At 36.8% G+C, this 17,254-nt stretch overlaps 1 protein-coding gene across 3 annotated transcripts in view; it reads right to left on the bottom strand.

Moving 5' to 3' along the window:
* The window catches only part of DNA2 (DNA replication helicase/nuclease 2), a 45,477-nt gene that overhangs the window by 16,049 nt on the left and 12,174 nt on the right, over positions 1–17,254 (bottom strand). For all 3 annotated transcript variants that reach the window (XM_036828775.1, XM_036828776.1, XM_036828777.1), the window contains 6 exons: positions 15,609–15,740; positions 11,348–11,567; positions 7,554–7,671; positions 5,940–6,105; positions 4,304–4,498; positions 2,507–2,737 (listed from right to left, as the gene is read on the bottom strand). In XM_036828775.1, the coding sequence (XP_036684670.1) occupies positions 2,507–2,737; positions 4,304–4,498; positions 5,940–6,105; positions 7,554–7,671; positions 11,348–11,567; positions 15,609–15,740 (1,062 nt within the window). The remainder of the gene's footprint in view (positions 1–2,506; positions 2,738–4,303; positions 4,499–5,939; positions 6,106–7,553; positions 7,672–11,347; positions 11,568–15,608; positions 15,741–17,254) is intronic.

Below are 17,254 nucleotides of genomic sequence, written 5' to 3'. Positions count from 1 at the left end.
TCGAGCCCTGGTCTGGGAAGATCCCACATTCCACGGAGCAACTGGGCCCGTGAGCCACAATTACTGAGCCTGCGCGTCTGGAGCCTGTGCTCCGCAACAAGAGAGGCTGCGATGGTGAGAGGCCCGCGCACCACGATGAAGAGTGGTCCCCACTTGCCACAACTAGAGAAAGCCCTCGCACAGAAACGAAGACCCAACACAGTCATAAATAAATAAATAAATAAATAAATAAAAGAACATGAATTAAAAAAAAAAAAACAAAAAAAAACCCAGGCTACGAAAGTTCAGTTTTTCAAAACTGAACAACTCTTTATCCCTGCTGAACCCGATCCTTCTTCTGTGGTCCTGACCTCAGTTAATGGCTCTTGCACCTACACAGCTGTCTTGATCCTTCCCTCTCCCTCACTCTCTTCCAACCCTGCATACTCGAGCAGGATCCCATGTCAGACAGTTTCACTTTCTAAATACTTCTCAAAGTCATTCCACCTTCTCTGTCAAAACTACCCTGCCCTCAATCCCCTCAAGCCTGGGCCACTACAACAGGTGCCTGACTTCTCGGCTTTCAGTTTTGCCTCCATTAATTCACGCTATGCTCCGCAGTGCGTCCACAGAAAAATGCAAATCTGATTATTATCATTCTTCTGTTTAAAACTCTTCAGTACATCTGAAAAAGTAAAGTCAAAACTTCTTAATATGGTATATAAGACCTTCTATGACCTGACCTCTCCAATCATTCCCTTCTTTATCTTTTACATTCCAGAAACTAATTATTACCTGTACTTTCCTGAACACTCCACTTCACACCATCAGGTCTTTCCACACCCTGTTCCCTCTGTTTGATATACTCCTCTCACACTGCTTCATCAGGCTAACTTATTCACCCACAGGGTGAAGGAATGACCTTTTTCACAAAGCCTTCCCTGAGCCTCCTAAAACTGGGTTAAATGCCTCTCCTCTGTGTTCCCATCAATTCAAACACTTGTCATATTAGACCAAAAACATATTTATTTATTTGTTACCCACAAGACTATGAGTTCCTCAAGGGTTTACAAAGCACCTAATACATGTTAGGTGCCAAATAAATACCTCAAAGGACTGACTGCAGGGATTCCTAAGAAACAACAGAAATATCACAGCTGATACTCCAATATCATGAAACCTAGGCTAGGACTGGTTATGGCTTAACTAGGATTACTGATTAGCAGAGAGCAAGCCTGGACATTTCCACTGCATCCCAATTACTGATCTCCACCCACTAAGAAATGTGACGCATGCCGGCACTTAAATGCAAGAAAGGCTGGGGGTCCAGGAAGAAGGGAATATGGATATTAACGAACATGGATATTAGTTTCTACCACAAATTTTCATACCGACTTTTCTATTTACTTAATATTATTCTTTAAATTAACACACTTTGTTTTAAGTTATACTTTATAAGTATGAAGTATTTACAACTATAAATGGAAAAAAGCATCTTCTTTAAAAAAAGGAGGGCTTCCCTGGTGGCGCAGTGGTTAAGAATCCACCTGCCAACACAGGGGACACGGGTTCGATCCTTGATCTGGGAAGATCCCACGTGCCGCGAAGCAACTAAGCCCGTGCGCCACAACTACTGAGCCTGCACTCTAGAGCCCACAAGCCACAACTGCTTAGCCCGCGTGCCACAACTACTGAAGCCTGCACACCTAGAGCCCGTGCTTCGCAACAAGAGAAGCCACCGCAATGAGAAGCCCGCACACCTCAACGAAGAGTAGCCCCGGCTCGCCGCAACTAGAGAAAGCCACACGCAGCAACAAAGCCCCAACGCAGACAAAAAATAATAAAAATAATAACAATAATAATAAAATTATAAAAAATAAAATATTTTTTAAAAAAGGAGAGAATGAAATGGTGAGTGCCCAGAGTACTAAGAAGGAGAAATAAGCTTTACAGCCAACACAGGGCGTCTGTCCTGCCTGCTGTACACATGGTTGTGAGAATCTGATAAGATTAAGTCCACATTAGCACTATGGAATGGAATGTACTAAACAAAAGTTTAGCAGTTGGATAATTGCTAAATGCCACTGAACTCTACGTTTAAAATGGTTAATGGTTAATTTCATGTTATGTGAATTTTATCTAAATTTTTTTTAAAAGGCATGGAGTACTGGTACATGCCACTACATGAAGATGAACCTCAAAAACAGTATGCTAAGTGAAAAAAGCCAGTCACAAAAGACTACATATTGTATGATCCCATTTATGTGAAATGTTCAGAAGAGGCAAATCTCTAAAGACAGAAAGGGAATTGGTGGTTGCCTAGGGCAGGGGGAGTGACTACAGGATACAGGGAGTCTTTTGGGGGTGATGAATATGCTCTAAAATTGATTTTAGTGCTGACTGCACAGCTCTGTGAATATACTAAACATCACTGAATTATACACTTTAAATGGATGAACCGTATGGTATAGGTTTACATATCAATAAAGCTTTACCCCCCCCACCCAAAAAGGGAACATTTCATTACCTGTCTAATAAACAGGTTACAGTTGTCATGTTAATCTCCTTCATGTACCCCCTAGACAAAGCAAACAATGTTCTCTCTTCTCCACTTAAAATAATTCTGTCACCTGCCATTAGATTTGTGATAGGCATGGCACCATGTTTATGTTGGAAATTATGTAAATATTGTCCATCACAAACTGTCTTTATATGTTCTGTTCTAATCAGGTTCCTAATGCAGCTGCCACTCTCCTCCCTATGAAAGAGAAAGAAAAAGAGAAATTAGTTTTAAAATAATCTCTCAGGACTTCCCTGGCAGTCCAGTGGTTAAGACTCGTGCTTCCACTGTAGGGGGCACAGGTTTGATCCCTGGTCGGGGAACTAAGATCCTGCATGCATGCGACAAGGCCAAAAAAAAAAAAAAAAATCTCTCATCACCAGGTCTCTAGACAAGGTGCTAGGGAGCACCCACCTTGTTGCACCCACAGTCTGGGATTTGTTTTTGTTAAATATTTATTTATTTATTTGGCTGCATCAGGTCTTAATTGCGGCGTGCGGGCTTCTCTCTAGTTGTGGCGTGCGGGCTCTAGAGCACTCGGGCTTAGTTGTCCTGAGGCATGTGGGATCTTAGTTCCCAGACCAGGGATTGAACCCAAATCCCCTGCATTGGAAGGCGAATTCTTAACCACTGGACCACCAGGGAAGTCCCTGAGATTTCTGAACAACATGCATATCAGCACTGTGATTCTTGACTGACACCCCACCTCCTGTGCTGATACACATATAACACTACAGAAGACAAATCGTAATAACCTGACTCTGAACCTGAAGTGAAGAAAGTAGTTAATGTATTTCTTTAGTGTTTACAAGAGAATTTATAATTATTGCTACTAAAACAATGGCAAGCAAATTGATAAGTCCACTGCCTCTTAGAAGTAAGCATTAAGCATTTACAATCTCTCAGGCATTACTATTATACTACAGAAGCTTCCTGGCACGTACACTGGACGTATTGACTGTACTTATGTAGTCTATTGAAAACGACTTAAACTTTCTCCACTGTAATGGTGCCTTGTGTTAAAGTCTAGTATTAAGGAAATAACAATCTAAGGTCTAAAGTCACATTATTATCAATATTCATTCTGGAAAGAAAGAAATGGATCAAAAGCAACTAAATATTACATAAAGAAATATACTATGCAAAGATATACAAAGTTATAACTTCACGAGTAACTTGTAAAAAAACGGATCTCACAAAATACAATATTGACCCACTTTAGAAAATGTGAATCTCTACCAAAACTTACAAAAATAAAGACTTTCAAAATGCTAGTATTTAAAATATTAAGTAAAACTTCATTAATTTCCACTGTACCAATATGCTAAAATTCACCTTATGATATACTCAAGTTTATAGTCTTTTCACTGATGAAAAAGGATTTAATTTCACTAGTAATTTTTTAAGTAAGATTTCTTGAGGTTTATTTATTTACATATTTGTGTATTTATTTATCTATTTTGGCCGTGCCACATGGCATGCGGGATCTCAGTCGTCCGCCCAACCCACCCCCCAAGGAGTGGAAGCGCAGAGTCTTAACCGCTGGACCGCCAGAGAAGTCCCGAGGTATATTTAATCTACTGAAAATAACAATGGTGCTCTACTTAGAAACAATTCACTGACAGCCATCTGGAGTTGGCATGAATATATGAAACTGCATGGCTTTAACATGCTACATAACCTGTATTTGTCATGAATTACAAATTTCATACCGCTGGCTAATCCAAATTAGTGAAGTTTTACTGTATTAAATGGACCACTTACATATCTGAAGCAGGTGTTAACCATATAGTTTGGTAATTTTTTGTATTATGCTTTGACTGTGACTCCAGGGTTAACATTAGACACCAAAGGCTGAAATACTCTAAGTGTTTAAGTTTTAGATGCTGGGTTTCTTCTTTTATTTTGGGCTGCATGCTGGTCGGGACTGAACTGTCATCCATCTGTTGTTCAACCGCTCTAAAGATAAAGCTCCAAGTTAGAGATGCATATGAAACATTTCACTGACTGGTTATGAAATGAGGTATTTCTAAAATAAATACACATATATGATAATTATCATAACTTATAACCACAGCCCCTAATTTTCTTTAAAAGTCATTTCAACATTTCATAAGCCAAATGGCTTTTTACAAAACAAAATGCACTAGAAACTCAATACTGCATTATTTTGCCTTGAATGACTGTTCCCCTAACAAGTGCTGACGTTTCGTTATAGTCCAGTCTTCATTCCTATATGTAGCAAGTTTCGGCTTTTTGTAGGACTGCATTTCTCAAAATCACAATATTTGTACATCCAGCTGTGTGCCACTAAGAAAGTCAACATAAAAACATGGAGAACCATGCGGAGTATCAATTTTGCTTAATATTAATTTTGAATTTTTATATAGAAACAAATACATTATAGGATAGCATACAAAACATGGAGAGTAAAACTTAAGAGTTCAAAAATATGTGCTTGTACTATAGGCCCAGATTTCCCACAGTTCATGGTCTCTGCCATTAAGAGATCTTTTGATACAATACAGTTGACCCTTGAACAACATGGGACTGAACTCTATGGGTCCACTTATACGTGGACTTTTTTCAATAGTAAATACTACAGTACTAAATGATCTGAGGTTGGCTAAATACAGGAATGTGGAGGAACCTTGTATATGGAGGGCCACCTATAAGTTATACTAAGATTTTCAACTGCAGGGAGGGTTGCCACCCCCAACCCCAGTGTTGTTCAAGGGTCAACTGTACTTTTAAAACTCCTTTATGTGAATTTTCAGGCTGATTTAGAACTTTGGTTCTGATTTGATCTTGTTTCCTAGTCTGAATTTACATCTAACTACCTTCTTGTTTCCTCCAAAACTCTCACTGGCTATGAAGGTGTAAATACATATGATTGCTCACAAGAAAGCTAATAAACTTCCCATATGTAGAAAAATAGACATATATAAATAAGACAAGTCTAATGAATCATATCAAAGTGTCTGGAAGAACAAATTTCCCTATTTTGAACTACAAAAGGTTTGAAATTAAAACATCAACTAGGAAAGGGAAGATTTCTTGAAATATCATTTAAGAAAAGCTGTATTCACAATGCCTATACTACATTTTTCTTAAATAGGTTCCATAAGTTCTACAATTATTTCATTTCCCCAGAAACTATATGCAGCAAGATGAAAATATTCACTTTTGGAAAAAGTTTTAAAAGCATTCTATTTCTCCAAGGAAATAGGCTTGTTATATAATATGAACTAGCTGTGTGTGTTTTTTTTTTTTTCTATTCCCTTTGTTTTAAATAACCAAAATGAAACCATCAATGCCAGACCAGCCAACAATGTTAAATCATTCTGAGTTGAATACTTACTTAACTGGAATTAATACTTTTGGAAGACAGTGTGTTTACCTGTTATAAAGAGCACAGTTGCCCATCTGTGAACAATATTTACAGGTCTGCTGTTCCTCAATTATTTGTGGCAAAGGAGCAAGCTTTGTCTTCTCCTCACCAGTAGCAGATTTGTTAATACGATGAAACAAAGAAAATGCCATCTGGTTTCTTAGCCTTAATAATTCTATAAGGGAAAAAAGGATGGGTGTTTTTAAAGAATTAAGTAAAGTTTATTATATATCTTTTCCATTATATATAACTTTTAGATTCAAAAACATAAAAAAGGAAAGAACAACATTCATATTTCCCACTATACTAAAATAACCACTGATAACATTTTGGTATATTTCCTTCAATTTTTGTTCACTTGATAAGTTCTTTGATTAACCATGAATCTCATAAGTAGTAAATATTGTGAAGCTCGTGTCTTATTGGCTGAATGCTAAGGACAAATACAGCTATCCAGAGTGTCTTGAATGTAAGACAGCAAGTTTAAAATAAAGTTTTATATAGTAAAATATTTTTAATTTATTTTTTTAATGTATAGTTGATTTACAATGTTGTGTTAATTTCCACTGTACAGCAAAATGATTCAGTTATACATATATATACATTCTTTTTCATATTCTTTTCCATTATGGTTTATCACAGGATACTGAATATAGTTCCCTGTGCCATACAGTAGGACCTTGTTTATCCATTCTATATATAATACTTTGCATCTGCTAATCCCAAACTAAATGTCCATTGACAGATGACTACATAAAGAAGATGCGGGGCTTCCCTGGTGGCGCAGTGGTTAAGAATCCGCCTGCCAATGCACGGGACACCCTGGTCCGGGAAGATCCCACATGCTGCGGAGCAACTAAGCCCGTGTGCCACAACTACTGAGCCTGCACTCTAGAGCCCACAAGCCACAACTACTGAGCCTGTGTGCCACAACTACTGAAGCCTGCGTGCCTAGAGCCCATGCTCCACAACAAGAGAAGCCACTGCAATGAGAAGCCCGTGCACCACAACGAAGAGTAGCCCCCGCTTGCCACAACCAGAGAAAAGCCGGCGCACAGCAACAAAGACCCAACACAGCCAAAAATAAAATAAATAAAATTAAAGAAGATGTGATACACACACACACACATTGAATACTACTCAGCCTTAAAAATGAATGAAATAATGCCATTCGCAGCAATGTGGATGGACCTAGAAATTATCATACTAAGTGAAGTGAGTCAGACATAGAAAGACCAATACCATATGATATCACTTACTATGGAATCTAAAATATGACCTAAATGAGCTTATGTAGTAAAAAGGTTAATAGTGTTTTCAACTATACAGTATATTGTTCAAATTCTTTTTTTTTTTTTTTGGCCACGCCGCACGGCTTCCAGGATCCCAGTTTCCCAACGAGGGATTGAACCCAGGCCCTCAGCAGTGCAAGCAGGGAGCTCTAACCACTAAACTATCAGGGAGTTCCCTAAAATTCTTTTTTTTTAAAAAGTACCACAACTTACCAATTACAACCTGTTTAGGCCTAGCAATTGTCAGGTATCAATGTGTGTCACCAAAAATTGAAGGAAAAAACCAACCAACAAAACCCAGAGAAGTAAAATTTAGAGAAAACAGCTCAACCTCTTTTATCGAGATGGTTGGCAGGTACAGGATACATCTGGCCGGTCTTCAGGTAGAGAAGCAGGCCAGCCTCTGGATCAGCTCTCCTCTCTTGGCTTAGCAGTGTGTACAGAACAAGCTGTGAAAACATGGTATATTTCATCAAATAAAACTTTAACTTTCTATATTTCCATACATGTTTTTCAATCAATACATACTGTAATTTTAAAATCAAAAGGTGAATCAAGCTATTTCCATTTTGAAAATAACATGATCCAAATTTAGTAAAGGTAATACAATAAATTCAAAGTCAAATATTTAATTTCCACAAAACATAGTATATGCTTCTCAGTTTTACACAGACAAAAAAGAAATATTTAGAATTTTTCTTAGATGGTAAATAATCTCCAATAAGTTAAAGAGGGAAACTAATCAAGCTATGTTTTACATTTTGAAGTTGTCTTCAGACACTATTTTCCCTGTTTAAAATAAGTGGATTAAACACTAAAATGCATATTATTTATGTCATAGTTACTGTGACAACTAAATGAGACTAACTCTACTAACAGTTTACTGGTTTTTTCCAGAGCAGGAGGGAGCATTAAGTGCTTTAAGTTTATGTGGTGCTCTTCAGAGAAACCATCTAAGACAAGTTAGAAGTAGCTCCTTTAGTTCATGGAAACACCTTAGCAGAAACATTTGAGCCTATGTAGCATGTGTTGGGATGTCTTCTTCTAAGCACTCCATTTGTGTTGCCTGATACAGCATAAGTAACCAAATAAAACTTTTAAAAATTAAAATGAACTCATAAATGACAGGGTGGAGCCTTGGGGCTGTGGGCCAAGAAAGTCAACCCAAACTAATGGTCCATCTATGTTAAGTTTTTCCCTTCACGGGCACTGAGGCAGAAAGAGGAGGATTCTGCTTCTGGGACTTATTAAAAGGAAAAAATATCTGAAATGAAATTCCCTTCATATTATGATAAAAGGAAGACAGACTGAAATTTTACAACACTGTTATAATCCAACTATATCACAAGTGAAATAGGTTTCTGTGAGCTGGTTTAGAGATCACAGCTCCATATAATATTTTTCCTTTAGAAAAATGTGTTTCAGGGGGACTTCCCTGGTGGTCCACTGGTTAAGACTCCACACTCCCAATGCAAGGGGCACCGGTTTGATCCCTGATCAGGGAACAGAGATCCCACATGCCACACAGCACAGCCAAAAAAAAAACAAACAAGAAAATGTTTCTAATGTCACATTACTGACTTAGAAATGAATTTTTAGAACACAATCCATTTAAAAAATAAAGATCTTCCTTAACTGAAGTTAGTTTATAACATAAGCTTTTTCTGTATTTCCAAAGTGAGAAGTCAAATCTTCTAAAAGGTATATGTATACATATACCTGATTCACTTTGTTATACAGCAGAAACTAACACAACAATGTAAAGCAATTATACTCCAATAAAGATGTTAAAAAATATACATAACAAAAAAAGGAAGTGATTTAAAACCTTTAATGAAAAATTATACCTGGATTTAATATTCTTTTGCTTATGCACTAGTAATTATATTCATTAAAGTTTTAATTTGAAGCAAAAAAAAAAAAATTTCCTAAAAGGGGAAATTTATGTCTTTCCTCATCCACAATATCTATCTATATATCTCAATGAATGACTATAATTATTCTTTCAATGTCTCCTTGTTTCTTGCACAATGAATATGCAATATGCACTCTAATATATTTGTTTGAGCCTTGCCCAAATCATTTTTCCTGTTTTTAAATATGATAAACACCACTGTATTCTTAAAAGTTCTTCTTGCAGCTTCTCTTCTTGCAAAGATAAAAGTTCCAACTGAACAAAATTAAATACAGTAATATTCTTTGCCTTGAAGGCACTATAATTTAGAGCAGTGGCCTTAGAAGAAAGGTCTTTAAATCTAGACCACTTTAGATGCTGAAATGCTTTTGTATTTCTCTTCCTTTTAGCACTCAGAAGTGATTTCAAACAAACTTGTCCTTAAAAACACAAGTAAAAATTTTCAGCCTCATGTACACAAAAAACATTTCTTCAAATCTTTGACTTCAAAAATGGCTTTTCTTGGGCTTCCCTGGTGGCGCAGCGGTTAAGAATCCGCCTGCCAATTCAGGGGACATGGGTTCGAGCCCTGGTCCGGGAAGATCCCACATGCTGCAGAGCAACTAAGCCCAGGCACTACAACTACTGAGCCTGCATTCTAGGGCCCGCGAGCCACAGCTACTGAGCCCATGCACCACAACTACTGAAGCCTGCGTGCCTAGAGCCCGTGCTCCACAACAAGAGAAGCCACTGCAATGAGAAGCCTGTCGATGCAACTAGAGAAAGCCCGCGCGCAGTAACGAAGACCCAATGCAGCCAAAAATAAATAAATAAAATAAAAAATTTAAAAAATAGCTTTTCTTCTATCTAGGCATGATTTTCCTTTCTCAAGAAGGCTTTAATCTAGCCAAGTCTTTGTTCATAATTTCAGCCATTTCTGTTTTACCAAAGTGAAAAATTCAAGTCTTCTGATAGGGGAAGCCTAATTTTTCCTCTACCTCCAGTATCTGTAAAACCCAATGATAGGTGAAACAACAAGGTTACCCTATTTTTCATTCCCAAATGGAAAAGCTTTTGTGAGAACCTTTGGTGTTTGGTACACAATTAAGAATGGCAAGAAAGATTTAATAAGGGAAGATCTTGTTAATCCCTGATTATACGATTCAGTACTTTGAATCTGAACCTATTTTACATAAAATCTGCTGAAATAAAGTGTGAAATTCCATGGGCAAAAGGAAATTTAAGTTATATTACAAATGCTATGTTATTTGTTATATTATTTATTCCTTTAATACTTATTATACCATAAAAATACAATAATGTTACTACTTTTAGTTTTATCTTTGCTTATTTAAAAGTGTCTAGGGGACTTCCCTCGTGGTCCAGTGGTTGAGACACCACGCTTCCACTGCAGGGGGCTCAGGTTCGAGCCCTGGTGTGGGAACTAAGATCCCACGTGCCACGGGTACAGCCAAAATAAAATAAAATAAATTAAAAAAAAATAATAAAAGTGTTTAGAACATACCATAGACTGCCAATGTGGAGGTTGGCAGAGGGAATGGAAATAATTAGAAAAAATAGAACTTTATGTTAATTACTTTGTTAACTCACTATAATTAATATAAATTTCAGGTCATTTTGAAGGACAACAGAAGACATATTTACCAAGGAGAAGATGATTAAGAAAACTTGAATTTAACTTAATGGTAAGATACAGTTCTATATTTCATTTTAAATAAAAATCAATATATTGGGACTTCCCTGGTGGTCCAGTGGGTAAGACTCCACGCTCCCAACAAAGGGGGCCCAGGTTCAATCCCTGGTCGGGGAACTAGATGCCACATGTATGCCACAACTAGGAAGCCCGCATGCCGCAACTAGACATGCTGCAATGAAGATCCCACGTGCCGCAACTAAGACCCAGTGCAGCCAAAATAAATAAATAAATTTTTTTTTTAAAAAAGAACAATGGGACCTTTAAAAGAAAAATCAACATAATCGGATTAAAGGTCAGAAGTAAAAGAATAAATTTACACTGCTGTTTCCTAAAGAGTATCCTATGTAGATGTTACATGAAAACAGTAGCTCTGTGGTAAGTTAGGTTTAGGAAATGCTGGGTTAAATTAAAAATTACCTGAATTAAATCAAAATATATAAAGCGACTACTTTTCAAACATATTAAAAAAATTTAAATTATTACACACTCATAATTTTCTTATTAATATTTATACCTGACTACGGTGTTCAATAGAATTTGATTCTTTGCCAGTTTTAAGTTCCAGTGGCATTATCTTATATTTCGTTTTACATCCTCGATGTATCTTCACGCCAACTGTAACATCTATTTTGCCCTTCAATCCAAACCTAGGAGACCAAATGCTTTCTTCAATATCCAGTGAGTTTATAACTTCGATATTACATGTTGAATTACCGTTACTACCATCACTTGGCCTAAAAAACAAAACACAAGAATATTTAATTACTTAGAAATATTTAACTAAAATATTTAATTGAATTGAATCAGAACACTTAGCTCATTTCTTATATGCTGGCATTGACTCTCTATTGCACGCACGGAATGTGGGGATGGGAAAGAGTCTACAGACATTTATGGCAGTGATTCTCAAATTATGCTTCCTGGATGAGTAGCATCAGTACCACCCAGGGAATCTGCCATAAAGGCAAATTCTCAGGCCCCATTCCAGACCAACAGGTGAGGCCCAGAATTTGTTTAACAAACTCTCCAAGTGATTCTGATGCACAGTCAAGTTTGAATCCTATCAGTTCTAACTCATAATTTATTTATTTATTTATTATTAATTTTTACTGGAGTATCGTTGCTTTACAATGCTGTGCTAGCCTCCACTGCACAACAAAATGAATCAGCCATATACATACGGATATCCCCTCCCTTTTGGACTTCCTTCCCATTTAGGTTACCACAGTGCATTAGGTGGAGTTCCCTGTGCTATACAGTATGTTCCCATCAGTTGTCTATTTTATACACAGTATGAATAATGTATATGTGTTAATCCCAGTCTCCCAATTCCTCCCACCCCACCCCTTTCCCCCTTGGTGTCCATACATTTCTTCTCTACGTCTGTGGCTCTATTTCTGCTTTGCATATAAGATCATCTGTACCATTTTTCTAGATTCCACATATATGCGTTACTATACGATATTTGTTTTTCTCTTTCTGACTTACTTCACTCTGTATGACACTCTCTAGGTCCATCCACGTCTCTACAAATGACCCAATTTCATTCCTTTTTGTGGCTGCTAACTCATATAATTTAAATTTTCTTAATATTTATCGTCTGTCCCTTTCAGTTCATTCCCACAATAATCTTCCTAACTCAGGCCTTTATTTCCTCAAGTCTGTCTATATTACTGCAAAAGTCTCACTCCTTGGACTGCTGGAGCCACTATGACAGTCTGAATATTCTGATGTACAATTATGACACAGATTAACATATAATGGCTTGCACGTGGTTGCACCCTCGGTAACAAGGGATGTGTTTCTCCATGTAACACCATATTAACCTGAGTAAGAACGAGCTGTCTCTTCCCACTATCTATGCTGTGTGGGCCCTGATCACCCAGCGCTTCATCCCTACCCTCAACCCCACGACAACCCTCAGAGAAGCTCAGGTGCTCCTGCACTTACTCATTGTATCCTTTACTTAATCATTAAATGAATCCATCTCTGCCACTATCAATATTTAAAACTAAGTACTCAACATTGTTGTTTTATATTACAAAAGAGGTTCTGATTTTAGTATCTTACCTGTTAAATAAGCCAAGAGCACAGGAAGGAGGAAAAAAGGAATTTATGAATGTCAAAGGAATTAGAAGAGATGAAAATAACTTTTAAAGCCTCTTGCACTTCTCTTATCTAAGATTTACTCATTTTCAAAGCAGTAAGTTATTCTGCAGAAGAAAGGTCAGATAGGAACAGTCTTTTATTTATTAATCCTATTTTATACTCAAAGCCATATAAAATACTAAATGTAATGTAAATCTTAAATGAAAAGGATAAATTTTCTAGTAATAAAACATTTTATACCATATAAAAATCAAGATTCAAAAAGTATAAGAGAAAAAAAAAAGTATAAGAATTCTGGCTGTCAGAATACATGATTTAGTTGACTTGTTTTGCTAATTTCATGTTATTTAGATCAGCAGCTATTTCTTAACAAATGAGAATATTTTCTAAGAAGAAGAATGCTATCTTTGGTAATTTTTTAAAAACTTTTTCAGGATGCTTCAAATATAATCTCCAGGAATATACATATACTTCTGCAATCTTTGAAGAGGACAATAGAGGAATTCAGGGAAGCCACAATTTATCAGAAATTTCTTAAATATTAATCTGTTTTCTCTGATGGATGTTATCTTATCATGACATGTATTTAAATATACTTATATGAAATAAAGCAAACTTTATTAAATATGTCAGATGTATACTTAGAAGATAGGTAATGAAACTTTTAACATTACTATTAAAATTCTTTCCCCCGGAAAAAGAAGTAATGTGGTTTTAGACTTAGATCTGTAGAACAAATGACAGGTACTTTAACGTCTATGCTTTTCATCAACATAATGCTGTAAAACTCCTTTGAGAGTCACCTGATAGAGAATATAAGAGGTCATGAAGATGAAGAAAATACACATTTACTACTTATGGGTGAGAAAGGTTCTGTCTTTAAATGGCTTTTAAAGGTCTCATTCTCTGCTCTAAAGTCTAAAGTTTTGTTGTTTCTTTTAAAGACTAGCTATAGACTGCTGGGGAAACGATGCAAAGTAAAGTACAGAGAAGCGCCTCCTGCACAGACAGACATAAAACCCCATCAGAAATAACTGAAACAAAGAAGAGTCTTACACCAAGCTACAGAGGTGAGAACACCAAGCTGGAAATCAAGAAATTCCTTATTCTAGACTCTGCTCTACCACCGGTTTTTCACATAAAACCTGGACAAGTCACACCACCTCACTGGACGTCAATTTCCTTACTGGAAATCTAAGACTGAAATCTCAAAAATCCCCTTCAGGTCAAAGATGATTCTGAATCCTAGACTTTCCTAGGCTTCCATGATAACTTCTTCCAAGCTACCAAATCCCTTGCTGGTCCACTCCAAGCCTCCTTCGATGGATTCCACTCTCTCCCTCTGTCCTTATACACGGTTACCTCCCAGGGTTCTATGCCTCTTCTGCTGCCCTCAGCAGATTGCTGTTCTCTCTCAGCAATCCCCTCCACTTCTACGTTTTCAACTACCACCAATACAATGAGTTCCTGGAGGGTTTTAGTCTCCCTGTAACACCTAGAACAATCCTGGGCACAGATGCAGCATGTAATACATGTTTGCTGAATAGATAAGTCCATAAGTTTGTGAGAATATGGCAGCTTATTAACTCTGCAAAAACAATAAGTAAATTTTAGCCAAAAGAGAAAAACATGCAAACAAAATGCTAAAACAACAGTGAAAGAAAAGCTAGTATCTAAAACAACCATAAGGAATTCCCTGGCGGTCCAGTGGTTAGGACTTGGCGCATTCATTGCTGTGGCCCTGGGTTCAATCCCTGGTCAGGGAACTAAGATCCCGCAAGCCATGGGCAAGACCAAAAAAAAAAAAAAAAGATAAAACAAGCACAGAAATGGATATCCACAATTTTAAATCTCAAGCAAATTTAAATGACTCCAAAAGAAATAATAAGGGAGGAAAGAAAGGTAGGGAGGGAAGGTAAACAAGGATAAAGAAATAATTAGGGGGACTTCCCTGGTGGCGCAGTGGTTAGAATCCGCCTGCCAATGCAGGGACACGGGTTCAAGCCCTGGCCCTGGAAGATCCCATATTCCGCGGAGCAACTAAGCCCGTGAGCCACAACTACTGAGCCTGAGCTCTAGAGCCCGCAAGCCACAACTACTGAGCCCACGTGCCACAACTATTGAAGCTTGCACGCCTAGAGCCCATGCTCCGCAACGAGAAGCCACGACAATGAGAAGCCCACACACCACAACGGAGAGTAGCCCCTGCTCACTGCAAGCAGAGAAAGCCCGCGCACAGCAACGAAGACCCAACACAGCCAAAAATAAATAAATAAATAAATAAATTTAAAATAAATAAATAAAAATAAATAAACATACAGCACAAATCCATGGCAATCAACACATGAGACAGTCCATATGATAGTAACACAGAGAAATATATATGAAATTAGGACAGCCCCCCCGAATATTTATAAACAGAAGATTTTATTAAAAAACCATATCTACATCCAAAAATTATAAATTTTACTATAGTGAAAATAGAATTTTCTATCCATTAGATTTTTTTTTTGTCCAAGAATTATACTCCGGACTGTAATTTATAAAGTAAGCAAATAAAAAGGCTAGTTGTCATAACTTGACCTCTAAAAAGCTTTAATTCAACATCTTGAATAAGATCCTGGTCTAAAGATACGAACACCATATAAACAAAATGGGTTTCTTACAGAGAGAGCTGCATCTGAGGGAAGTCAGTCGAAGTATGTTTATGCATGAAATCTCCAGCCCATTTAGAAAATGAAGGAAGATACTCCTCTACTTCTTGTTTTATTTCATCTTGATTCAGATTTAGGCGGTACCTACCAAAGTAAGAGATATTAAATATGAAAGCTTAAATATGAAAAAAGTAAACAAGGAAAAAAACATTCAAATAAGCAACCCAAGTGGCCATCAACTAATGAATGGATAAATAAAATTTGGTATATACAATGGAATATTATTCAGCCTTGGAAAGGAAGGAAATTCTGATACATGCTACAACACAGATGAACCTTGAGGACATTAGACTAAATAAGCCAACAACAAAAGGACAAATACTGCATGACCGCTTACGTGAGGTACCTAGAATAGTCAAATTCATGGAGACAGAAAGAATGGTGACTGCCAGGGACTGAGGGAAGGGGGAGTTGTTTAATGGATATAAAGTTTCAGTCTGGGAAGATAAAAAAAGTTCTGAAGGTGGATGATGGTAGTGTTTGCGCAACAATGTCAATGTACTTAATGTCACTTAACTGTACCCTTAAAAGTGGTTAAGATTGTGATTTTTAATGCTATGTGTACTTTATCACACAAAAAAAATCCAAGTAAGTGACATGACATCAAATTTCAGATCTGCTCCAATTCCTATCATCTCAGGTCTAATAGGTCTCAGTTACACTTTTGGGATACAAAAGAAACCGTAGAAGATGTTGCTCTTGAAACCCAGCAATGGAAAGTAGAAAAGTAAGAGGAAAAAAGACTGTAGGAACAGAAAAGTCACATCAGCCTTACCGAATCAAAGGACAATCTATAGGAATGTTAACTTCTTAAGTCAGAAGTCAGCAAAGACTACCAGAATCTAGTCTCAGTTTTTCAGGGTGCCCACAAGGTCAAAACTATGTCATAATAATACTACAACGTTACTTGCCTTTTTTGCTCTTGTTTTCTCATGAGTACACAGTGGAGATTTCTGAGTCCACATACACACATACAATATAGCAATATAGAGAATGAAGAAGCAGATATAAGAAACCAGATGCCTCTTTTTTTTTTATTGGAGTATAGTTGATTTACAATGTTGTGTTAGTTTCAGCTGTACAGCAAAGTGAATCAGTTATACATATACATATATCTACTCTTTTTAGATTCTTTTCCCATATAGGCCATTACAGAGTATTGAGGAGAATTCCCTGTGCTGTATAGTAGGTCCTTATTAGTTATCTATTTTATATATACAGGTGTATTGTATTAAGTGATAAAATTAAAACATCTGCAAAAATGTAAAACAATGCCACTTGTCTCATTACATATTTTTTCAAAAACAGTTATTTTTCATTAGACTGTTGTTTATGTTAACATGGAATGGATTGTTACTGTTATTTCAAAATTAACCAATAAACATTTTAAAATTGTCTCAGTTTTCATTTCTAGTACAGTAATTATCTATAGATATAACCCACACAAACAAAAGCTCCTTAGGGTCCTCAATAATTTTTTTTAGTGTAACATGGTCCTGAGACCAAAAAGTTTTGAAAACTGCTGTCCCCTTCCCAGGATGGTTCTCCCAGCTCCTTCTGCATGTTTAAGCATCACAATCTTAATAACTACTCTGGAG

This window comes from Balaenoptera musculus, chromosome 16, assembly GCF_009873245.2.
Source record: "Balaenoptera musculus isolate JJ_BM4_2016_0621 chromosome 16, mBalMus1.pri.v3, whole genome shotgun sequence".
Lineage (NCBI taxonomy): Eukaryota > Metazoa > Chordata > Mammalia > Artiodactyla > Balaenopteridae > Balaenoptera > Balaenoptera musculus.
Note: the sequence above shows the minus strand (reverse complement) of the source record. Positions and strands in the feature narration are given on the sequence as shown.